This window comes from Artemia franciscana, chromosome 1, assembly GCF_032884065.1.
Source record: "Artemia franciscana chromosome 1, ASM3288406v1, whole genome shotgun sequence".
NCBI classification, from domain to species: Eukaryota; Metazoa; Arthropoda; class Branchiopoda; order Anostraca; family Artemiidae; genus Artemia; species Artemia franciscana.
Genome location: NC_088863.1, coordinates 67,206,325 through 67,218,686, shown reverse-complemented (window position 1 = coordinate 67,218,686; position 12,362 = coordinate 67,206,325). Strand labels below are relative to the sequence as shown.

The following is a 12,362-nucleotide window of genomic DNA, read 5'->3' as shown; positions in this document are numbered from 1 at the left end:
AACAATACCAACATATGACCACAGAAGAGATTTATTCTGACCACTGATGTGCACTAAAAATAATAACAAATCAGGTATTTGATAATATTAAATTTTAGTCTATATATAATATAATATATATAACATAAGATATAATATATATTATACTCTTGGAACATTATATTGGTCAATTTCACAAAAATGAGATATCTGGATTCCTGCAAATATTGTGCGGCTTGTGCAGATGTAAATAATGTCCATTTGGGTCTCATTGTGAAGCTTTTACCAAATCTATTCTTCTTTAAAAGTGTATGTCGACAGAGTTACGACAAAAATGCCCATGTAATTTTCATATATGAGATACGACAAAACCGCTCTTAACAAAACGGCAAAATGTGAGATACGATAAACGAGAACTCTAAAATAGAGGCTTTTCTAGTTGATAAACAATAAAATGGTCGACGCAATCGGATAGAGCAAAAATTCACATTAGATGGCAGTCCTAACTCCACCTCCCGAAAAAGTCGCAAATACGACAAAATCGCTCTGAAAGGACGATTTCCTCTTTGTAGGTTCATTTTTAACTGGTATTATGGGACATATCAGATTTCTTCGATTGTAAGTGCTAATTATTGATGTTTGTCTGTTTATGAATCATTAGTGGAGCCAAATTCTTGTATTCCATAAGAAAGTACATCTATAAATAATCAAGAGATAACCTAAATTTTCCTTTTCCAAGACTCAGTAGAATCTTCCCTAGTTGTAACTATTCTAGTTTACCCCTGGCTAGCTTGGGTTTAATAAATCAGCAATTTACGAGCTCTGAATATTGTCGGTCTATAGCATTGGTCTGCGTAGCAACAGTTTGACACACGTCCGTCCGAGGCACTAGCTTCTGAGAAAGAGATGCCGCAGCTAGGGCTGGATTTAAACAATTGATTGCAGGCGGCAGCAAAAGAGAAAAAGATAATATATGTTACAGCTATGCCTGAAATGTAAAATTACACCTGAATATTCTGGGGCAATCGACGTTAATGAATTAATATAACGGTTGAAAATTGTTAATTAATTGGCTCAACCATGTGATTTTAAAAATTCAAAAAAGTTTCTAGCAACTAGGCTTACATAAAATGCGTTACAACATTGTGAATCGATCAGAGAAACCACAATTGATAACAGGGAGAGTTTAATTGAAACATCTAAATTTATATTTAATGAAACAAGTGAATCAGAACGGCTTAAAAAGGAGGCAGTTATTTTTCACGCCTCCATGAGTATTCGCGAATATGCTAACAAAATTTGCACACCTGTATGTTTGAAGCTGGTTAAAAAAGGGTTGACGAGACTATATAACGGGTTGACAAGACTATATAGCGGGTTGACTAGACTATATAACGGGTTGAGAAGACTAGCGAGACTATTGAAAAAAGGACAATGACATGCATTTAAACAAGGGCTGATTAAAAATCTTCCTAAGTTAATATTCTCAGGAAAACCTGAAAATATCGGGGATGCAATTGTTGTTAAATAAAGAAACATTCAAGTCGATAAAGCAATGAACTATTTTTTAAAAATCACTGTAAGCCAGGATAATACCAACTAGTCAGGATAATAGACTCAGATAGGACAAGGAGCATAAATCAGAATTGGCAAAATATAGTAAGCTTCATTTTCTATTATTGTGGTAAACCAAATCATTATGCATCGGAATGTCCTGCTAGTATACGGAGAAGGCTGAAGTTGCACTATAGTAAACAGATCTAAACCACAAGGTGTAAGAAGTTTGGAAAGCCATAGACCAAATCATGGGTGGCAGCCAAAATTGACAAAACGTCTTAAAGGAAGGGGTTGTTCAGTTCAAGAATTTGTACCAAAAACCAAGCAGAAAACGGTGCACAAGGATAAAATAATATGACCGTAAAATTGTAGAAATGACCAGACAATGTTTCACCTTAAAATAGCAGATATTTGAACGAAGAAGATAGCCTGTAAGGCTAATCATTTCTGAATTATTCTCGAGATCTTTATTTAGCTTAGAATGTTGTGATTACGAAATTTTTAGTGATTTATCGATGTTACACTTTTTAAAATAGTTGAAGAATCTGTCGTGTCGAAACGGAAGTATAAGACTTTGCTAATTAGAAAGGGAATTTCCAGGCACTTTCCAAGTAATGTACAAAATTGACTTAGTAACTGTCGTAAAAGTCTTTTCTTTGGTTACAGGCCACAAACTTACCATTTTAGAAGAATGGCCACGTAAATCACCGTCAGAACAATTTATGTAAGCTGGGTTTCTAGGTATTTAACCCCCCCCCAGAAAATATCCCCCACACAAAATACCATCCTCCCGCGGAAGATGTCCTCCCCTTCTCGGAGAATACCCCGCAGAAAAACCACAAAAATCCCCCCTCCCGAAAAATACCCTCCAAAGAAAATAGCCCCTCCCCGGAAAATACATCCTCGCTGAAAGGCAATCATTCCCAAAAACTTAGTCCTCCACAAAATTTCCCCAGAAAATCCCCCCACCTGCAGAAAACTCCCCCACAAAAATTTTTCGTATGTTCCACAATAAAAAAATACTATCTCTAAGCAATGGACAACTAACAGACTTAAGAAGGTACTTGAACCTCTACAATGGGGTTCTCTGATTGTTTTGTAGTTTATGAGGGAGGGAGATACCTCAAAGGGCATATCTTATTGTCAAAACGTCCCAGCTCTTATTGACCCAAAAGATAAATACAGAATTATTTCTAAGGTGGAGATGAGGGGAGGGTAGAGATAGAAATTGATGCATTATCCCTAGAGTCGTGACCAGAATTTTGAATAGAGGAGGGGGCTGGGCTTGGGATAAAAGAGAAACTTTAAAAACTCATCAAAATAAGAAATTGATAACTACTCCCTTATGATTACTGGGAATATTTCTGATTCGTTCTTTTATTATGAAAGTAAAGAGTAGCATTAAACCACAAAATGAGTAGAATTAATTCTGTATAGGAGGGAAACTTTCCCTTCCTCATCCGCACCTTCACCTCATGGTCGCAACAATTTCATAGGGTGTCATTAGATCGAAATCGGAGAGCTAAAGTCCGTTTTTTATAAGTAGAAACTAATTGGAGACCAACCAGTAGGGAGGAAGGAAATTTTCTAAATGGAAAACCAGCCCCCTCTCATACCTTTTTTAGCTGCCGCTCCCCCATAGACATCCAATAAAATTTTTGAAATAGTCATCAGGTTAAAAATTTTCTGAACTCTAACAGTCAAATAACTCTGCCCCCCAGAGATGAGACAACCCCCATGGCCCCTGTAGCAAGGGCTATCTGTTTTGGAAGTTGTCTATTGCTTATATATAAGGTTTGTTATTGAGAAAAGGGGGTATTTTTGGTCTTGAGCATCTAAAAGGGTTAAGGTATGGAAATTGCACTTTCAAAAAATGTTAAGAGGGATGTCGAAAAAAAAACAAATCAAAAGACGCTATATTGTGAAAAGTTGTCAAAGGGGAGCATGAGCAATACCTAAAGAACAGCTGAGGGTATAAAATTGAAACTTCTAGAGTATGTTGAAGGGGGGGGGGGTTTAAAGAGTGATCGGGGGACAACTATTCCCCCATCACTTCTTTATATGTGTCTCCCAACGCTGATAGAAATGTTGTCCTATTTTTCGTATTATATTTTCTCCCTTAGAGCGATTTCATATGGAAGAGGTTTCCCCTTCTCTTGCCCAAAATTCTGTCTCTACAAAAAATTCCTCACCCATGTAGAAAATTCACCCTTCCTGACTAAAATTCTCTGCAAATTCTCCTTGATAACTCCTTTTCGTGGGAAACCACCACCGACAGTTCCTATCAGAATCTGAATAATTCAAATAGTTTATTTAGTGCCTTTTTAAAAAAAGTTTTTCCAATTTTGTTTCCTTCTTTTTTTTCCCCTTGTATGCTCCATTTTGACACCATTGTTGTTTATTAGGTCAATAAAGTCTTATTCATTATAAATAGAAAATGTATTGAAAGTATTGATTATGTAGGTATACCGACAACTATTAAAAATTTATTTGAATTTTCAGATGACTATTGTCGAAGTACAGCTACTAATATGTTTTGGTATGAAGACAAACTCAATCCGTTGATTGCTTTAAAGCAGAAAATGAGTTTGAAAGAACTTTTACACCTGTTGCAGCAGGTGGTGGAACCATTACAATAAAACAAAATAACGCTTTTAATAGTGGTTTATTTAAAATATTGAATAAAACCAAAGAAAGCCACGTGGTTAGTATGTATTTATCATTATCACGATTATTTGAATTTTTTCAAGATATTAATCGTTTTTTTAAGGCGTTTACACATCGAATTATGTTAAAAAGAAACGATTTTTCCAATATGATTATAAGACTTTAAGCTCAAAATGTCAAAGGAGATAATGTGTTTATCATTAATGTTACCAGTATTACATCCAAGCTTACCCATAACAACTCAATTAGAAGCCGAATTAACGAAGAAGGTGGAACGATTAAAAGCTGGATAAGGAAAGGTCAGCTCATTTGAATTAAGATGGGAAGCGTGTTATACCTATAATAGTTGTAACAAAACGGATAAGGAATCAACATAGAGGGTAGTCAATGAACGCTATAATACAACTAAAAATGTTGTTGTATTTCAGAAATATGAAAAAGATAACAATTATACGCCAAAAATATGGTACTTGACCATATGAACACTGATATAATTGAAGTGGGAGTAAATGGATATAAATATCTACAAGATTTGAAATGTGATTTCAGTAATGCTAATGAAGATTATTCTAAGCCTACCAACGATTTTTATAGTTAGGATATAAGCACAAAAATTTTGATAGTGGAACAATTGTAAATTACAATGATTTTAAAACAGTATATCCTTCATTTTGTTTTGATGTTTCAAAGCATGAATTGAATATTTATCTACATGGATGGTATAGAAATTAAGCGTTTATTAGATAAAGTAACTGCTAATCCATATAACATTTACTGCGTTATATATTTAGAAAGAAAAGAAATCATGGAGGTCATTGATAGTAAATTATATGTTAATATGTGAATTATTTTGATTTGGAAATTTGTTGGAATTTATTTTCAAGGACCTGTTTTCATTTTGAATTTAGGGATAGAAAATGCAATAAATATGCAATATTTGATGTTAGAATCACGTAAAATGGTCTGAAAATTATGTAAATTGAATGGATGAGTTAGATGGGGTAGAAACTTCGTTTGCTAAACTACTATTGGGTAATGTTTCTAAATTCCCCAAGTAGCGTGTTTGTTAAATAGTTACTTTTCTTCCCCACCGCTTGAATAGCACCTAATTCAATTACGCTCCCCCCCCCCGATAAAATTCTGTAGCAACGTCCCTGTCTCAAATCATAATAGCTATTTTAAGGAAATCATTCATAACATAAAAAATTTCATCTGAGAGAAGTATCAGTCTATCTTGAGAAGCTCTCTATGCAGTTTTAAAATTACGAAAAAACACGACAAGAGGACAATCTATATTTACGACCAAAATAACAGAATCATACGTAAAATTAAAGATTTAAAGCCGCACTGGTCAGTCAGAACAAATCAAAGAAATGAATCTGAAAATAACAAAACGGGTCTATGGCCAGTAAAATTTATACATTTTCAGATACAGTTCTTTGTTTTGAATTATATATACATTCTAAACAAATTCAAAGCTTTTAGCTTACATTTCCCATACTTCCTCCTTCTTAAAAAAGTTAGGTTAGAAACGCTAGAGTACCCGAGAGGCACGTCATTTTTTTTTAATACATCAACAAACCTTAGCATGGAACGCATTTTTCCGAAAAGACAATCCCCAATTATTGAAAGGTTCTGTAACTATAACTTCGATGATGTCAAACTCCCCCTAAACCTAAGGGAAACGGCTATAAGATAGGCAATTCGTTCATTGTTTATGTAGAGTACAGTTCATTGAGAGGGGTAAGGATGTCTGAACTATACTATCCAAAAAGAAAAAGAGTATTCAGGTGAATTTTTAAGAGAACAATGAGAGGAACGTTGAACTAAATCTAAACACGTTATGTGTGTAACTTTCAATCTCCAATTAAATGAGCCACCTCTAAGGTTTTTACAGCCACCCATTTCAAAAAAAAATCTTATATGCCCCCGGGACATAACTTACAACACAACCTACAACCCTTACCCCCAGGTTTTGAGGTTTTTAAGAGGGTTTGGAGGGGGGCACTGAGGACCAAGGGCCATTTTGTGCCTGGATAATTATGGATCGGGAAGGGGGCAGTGTCCCTTGCTCGGTCATGGACCATCGAGGGCTAATGGTGAACTAAGGAACCTCTAAAGAGTCAGGTTGGGGGCAGTTAGGGGCATGATTTTTCAGTGAGGGGGTCGAATTGTACTAGGGAATACTTTTCATATTGAACTGATTGTTAAGAACAAAGGGTGTTGTAACATATATAAATAAATAAAAAACATCAAATCTTACCTTTATAGAATCCATTTTAACTATTATTAAACTAAATATTCTAACTGTTTATGGATAGGCAAAAAATAATAATAAAAAATATGTTCAAAAAATTTTTCTGGAAAATCTACGGAAAATTTATTATTGCAATAGTATACGGCAAGAATCCTACAACAAGATAAAAGTTATTTCACCAGCTACTAAATTTGTACATGGACTTGATGTGCTTAATGCTGTCGTCAAGACAAATTCTTGGTTGATTGTTGGTGATTTATAGTTAAATCCATTGAGCAATGGTCCAAAGAAATGCAACAGTCGTTCACTGTGTGCTCCCATTGTCCTCTACAAACTGTTTCATCAAAGCAAGTTTATGAGAAAACTTGTTTTGAATTGCACCTATCCTACTCTATTATCTACAATCATTCGGGATTCCAATTGCTTTAAGGCTCGAAAAAAATTTTTATCCCAGTGTTCCCAAATTCTTACTTTCAGCATACAATCCGTCAACAAGTAAATCTTGTGGTTACATTCTACTGGATCTCAATCAGACCACAGGATTTGCATATATTTACCGACATTTTTGACAATAAAATTACCATATATCTTACAGTGAACAATAAAAAAGGTCGTTAGTTGTCATCTTGACATTGAAGAAACTTATTTATTTTTCGTTCTAAGAAATTCAAAGCCACCACTTAAGAAGGACATACTCAAGGGTGTCAACGATGAATATATCAACCTAGTATCAGAGCTCTGTTTAATTTTAGCTAAAGGCAGTGTTCAAATGCCAGAAGTAGTTAAGCAAGAGACAAAGAAACATCGATCAATTCTGCGTGCCCTAGAGGAGAGAATAGGATAGAAAGGAGGAGAGAATAGGATAGAAGAGGGAGAGAATAGGTAAAAAAAAAATAAAGTGTCTTCTCCAAGGAGGTGGAAGCTTCTTTAAACTTTTACTAAAAAGAGTTGCAGTGCTTTTAAAAAGTTTTCTTTAGTAGGCCCAAAAAGAAAAGAAAAAAATAGCTAAGCCTTACAAGTTGACCTCAACAGAGCTCACCCTTTCACCAGTGGAATACTTTGAGGACACAAACTACTTACGCTTCGAAATGCACGTCCCCGAGCAGACAGGCAAAACCCCTAAGAAGAAAAACTAATCATTGTGAGTGTCGTTAACAAAAAGAAGCACCTCAAAATCAAACACCACCCACAACAACGACAACAAAAAAGATGAAGAAGAAACAGATTCAATGTTAACCAAAGTTTTGTCAAATATAGGGGATTTACTACCACAGTCTTATCGTGAGCAGTGAAAGACTATGGATCTATCTCATGGAAAGTGAACACGTTCAAATTGATGGTAAAAGGAATCAGATTGCAATACACGGCAGCATTTATAATCTTGTTTATTTGATATCGGATTTGGCTACAAATCGGCAAAGGCCTCAATGACTTGACAATCACAATCTCTTAAATTATTTAAATTCTTCAAATTTCCGAAAGTCCTTATTACCAATAGCCAACTTCTAGATGGCTTAATGGAACATGCAACAGAACACAATACAAGATCAAAAAAGACGATAAAGATTTTAAATCAATCTTGAAAAAAACTAGCATACCTAGCGATAGCAGTAGTAGTTGAAACGATGTTTTTCGTTTCTCATAGAGAATAAAATAGCCAAGAATATGATATACTAAATAGATTGGCATCTGAATGGTTGAAAAATAAGAGAACACTGGAATAAACAAAGTAAAAAATGGAATATTGCGTCATTTAATCGATATGTACGCAAATAGCGCAAAAAGATAAACCAAGACTTCCAATAATAACAGCTTTTTTTCAAATCGTTGTTTATTTAGAATTCCTACACCAACACTTTTTTTTACAGTCAGGACGACCCGTAGATATAAACAAACGTAAAAAACTTATACAGTATAAAAATAAAATAGAAACCAAACAAGAAAAATCCATATTATAAAACGTAACAAGCCCCACCCTTAAAAATAAAGTAACCGAAAACTAAGAACATAAAACATAAACTACCGCTTCCTTAAAAGCCACGAAACAACAAAGTGTGCCACAAAAGGCCAGAGTACAATAAATGTTGTCGAAGATAGAGACATATCCAAGAGAGGCCACTGCTTTTGTTTTCTGTCCTAAAATAAAAAAGAAAAACATTAATCAAATTGAAAAAAAGAAAAATGGGGAGAAAAAGGGGAACGAAAACTTTTTTTTTTATAAAAAACAAAGAATCGTTGCCTGAAAGCGATTTTTCCGAATCTGTTTTTTCTAAAACCCGAGAAAAACGAGTTTGAAATTTTAGACATTTGTATCTCAGAATCAGCTATAGCTAGAGCGTTGACTTTCTGATAATGCTGTATATAATTCGGCGAAAACCGCTTTAAAGAATATGCAATTCGGCAACGGAGAACTGAAAAATACAGGCAGTTAAAGATGTTTAACAGTAATTTCAATTATAACATTCGAAAGAGCATTTTTTTTTTTACATAACATAGCGTTTGTAACTCAGTTTCGGTAAAAACTGTTATTTTTGGCAAAACCACTTTCAGGCAACGAAATAAGGTAGCCATGCTAAAAACTGGAAGAAACAAGAAAACAAGAGAATAAGGAAAACCGAGAGAAACAAATACAGGAATGAAATGTACTCTTCCAAAAATTAATATTAAAAAGGAAAAAAGAAGACGATGAGGAAAAACCATGGAAGGAAAGACACAATTGACATTGGCTACACAAGAATATATGCCAACAGAACAATGAAACTTCACAAAAGAAAGTAAGGTAGCCTCGCAGCTTTAGAAGAGTCAAATTCCTGATCCCAAAAAGGGGATCAGGTAAACATTTGGAATAAAAGCAATGACATTTTCTTCGTAGACTAGAATATAGAATAACTTTTTTCTCGATGGAAATGGAAAATGAAAACAAGCAAACAAGCAACAATGATAATTACTAAAAGGACCGAAAAATCAAATATACTTTTGGCAGTGACAAAAAGCCAAATCTTATCTTATCTTTGATAGATCACACTATATTCAAAACATTTGCTACTACACTTAAAAGTTATAATTTTCTGGAAAAAAACTCTCCAGCTTAGTCACGGAAATTAACTTAAAAGATAAAACAAATAGGAGAGAACGTGTACTAAGGGCCCTATCTAGAATCTTTTTCAGCATCGCAACATTTGCTTCACGAGATCGTAATATAATAGTTATTAAAAAAAAAAAAAAAAAAAAAGATTCTATAGTTTTCAATAGGGAAAGCGTGCCAAGAATGTTAACAAATTTGAGTTCTGGTAAAGAACATACCGACAAAAAGTGATTTTCTCATTTTTAAAATGACTTTAAGGACAAAACATTTAATTTTGGTCACAAAAGGCTTAACCACTAAAACCCAGGAGTCAGAGGAATTTACACTATAAAGTATAAATTTATAAAATAATATTTGTTATAATATTTGGAGCTTCAATAACCTTAAAAAATGGACAAATATTAGTGAGACAACCTGTATGGTCACAACAAATAGCGCTATTGTAAAATATAATGTTTAATATTCAAAACAGTGCTAATTGCTTCAAGTATCTAAGTATCCCCTCTTTATCTAATTTATCTATATCTAATATATAATATATCTAATATATTCCCTCTATATCAAGTATCTATAGAGTATCCCCTCTATATCTAATGCAATTAAGAGTCTCTAAAAATAAAGGTTTTGGATAGACTGCTAGTAGAACTGAATAACATTTCATAACAAAAATTATTAAGATTATTCTTAAACAATTTCCAGGGATCCCAGAAATTTTTTGGGAAATATCAAACAGAAATGTCAGAACGTTTGAAAAATGACCCAAGGGGCGCCATTTGAAACTAAATTAACATATATTAACATTTTTACGTCACAACTTAATCTGAAGATGAACATTATGATTCTAGCTTTCAAGTCACTCTCTAGGATTGAGTAGAAATCCTCCAAAAATGAGACTTTGGAATCTCCCAGCGCCTGCGCTACCAAGGCCATAGTGTAAAATTGCTTATTAAGTGTCCTTAGTTGAAGGAGCCCACCTACATAAAATCCCGTGAATCCAAGATATCATACAGAAGATAGACGGGGATTGAAAGTGGTGTATGACTTGAAAACTCATCATGTCCCCTTGAATCAAATTACTTGCCCCATAAGTTTAGAGCGCACCTGACTACAGCCGTAGAGAAGTCAGAGAAGCATAACTTCAAATGCTGTCATGCTCACTTCTCGTTGTTGAAGGCACGTACCCTTCAGGTTTCAAGCTGATCAGTGTAAAAAAACTGTTTAACTTCCCGAAAAAATTGGTGGTGAGAGCAAATTTTATGTTAAATTGGCCAAGGAACTCGTTTGTTCCTTAAATCGTATATTGAAAATGCTGGTATTTCATCTGCTTCAGATATGAATTAGCTTTCAGCAAAATGTTAGTCGGGGATAGAGAAGAGGCTTTTGCTGGAGTGGAAAGGGTCCACTTCGTACCTCCATCAGTACCGAGCGAAAGTCATTACGTTTCAAGTAAGTTCTAATTTGCCAAACACGCTATCAAAACGTTAGCAAGGAAAGGTAGGTTGGAGGGGCCACATACATATTTCGTGGCTAGCATTATCACACTTATTCTATTCAATGAAGACGCCACATGACTGCCAATTTGCAAAACAAAAGACGGGGAGAATAGAATCACTGGAGGATTTTATGGGCATTTTTTGTACATTCATTAATGTTCTTTACATGTTCTTATATATTTCAGTGCAAACAAGGTGACATATGCTAAACTATTTAGTAACAAGTTAGCAGTAGGGTGTGCAGGGGAAAGGGGGTTTTTCCCTGGCTAACTCTGTTTCTCCAATCATTTAAATTTAAATGTTTGCAAGAGTATAGATTAACCAAGAGTCCAATATGCCTACTCTTCTGCAAAAGAGTTGGCAATCGGACAGGGATGGAGGTGGAGGAGGGGATGATGGACCTGAACTATATATTTTCAGTCTACTTTAAAATTTTTTTTTTACTTAATCAATATCATCCAATAAGCATTAAAATGATTTTACATATATAAAAAAAAGCCTTTGTTAATATAAAATCTTATTAATTGCTTTAGTAGTCATACGCTCGACAAGAATATTTTTGATAAATCCTATCTTCAATAGTAACATTTTCAATCACTTTATTTTTCTTACTTGCACTCTCTTTCAACTGTATTGGCGGTGTTGAAGGACATAGGTAATCTGGCTACTGCTTGGTTATCTTTATGCAGAAATATTTTAATCACGGTTGCAGTTATACAGCAAAGAATATTTTCATTTGAATAATAAATGAAGACATCTATTCTCTTGTGGTAAACTACATCCCAAAACTTGATAATTTTATAATAAAATGAGGATTGCAATTTCTTAAACATGGTCAGATCTACGCAAAAGAAATGGTCATGATAAGAAGTTTGAGACATTTCTTCATTGTTCCAATTCCACCTTATCCCTATCATAAAAAAAATAAATAAATATAGACGTTGAAGCAATTTCGTGAACCCTTAAACTAGCAAGTCTCACCGAAAGGAACACTGAGTAAAAAGTGTAAGTAAAAAGTAAACAGAAACTATCAAGCAAGCCTGCCAATACGACCATTCTGAAGTCCTTTCAGTTTGGCTTCTAAATGATAAAATAAAGGAAAAAAAGATGCAACATAGCAATGATTTCGTCTTGCAAACAATCCGAGGCTTGGCAGAAAATGTCCGAGATAAGGATACATCCCTTCAGCCTTAACCCTCCCCGCAGTTTTTGCTTAGGCATTTCTGGTTCACCAAAGGCATTGACTAATGTCTCCACATAAGTTATATCTATAATACCTTTTACTAAAAAACTGCCTAAAAGATTTCCAGCGTGTAACATTTGG

At 34.3% G+C, this 12,362-nt stretch overlaps 1 protein-coding gene across 3 annotated transcripts in view; it reads right to left on the bottom strand.

The window, feature by feature from the left end:
- Positions 1-5,480: 5,480 nt before the first annotated feature.
- LOC136033082 (acyl-CoA-binding domain-containing protein 5-like) overlaps positions 5,481-12,362 on the bottom strand; it is a 47,127-nt gene continuing 40,245 nt past the window's right edge. For all 3 annotated transcript variants that reach the window (XR_010618850.1, XM_065713689.1, XM_065713697.1), the window contains one exon: positions 5,481-8,596. Coding sequence is in view for 2 of the 3 variants with exons in the window: in XM_065713689.1 (XP_065569761.1) it covers positions 8,480-8,596 (117 nt within the window). In the remaining variant the exon portion in view is untranslated. The remainder of the gene's footprint in view (positions 8,597-12,362) is intronic.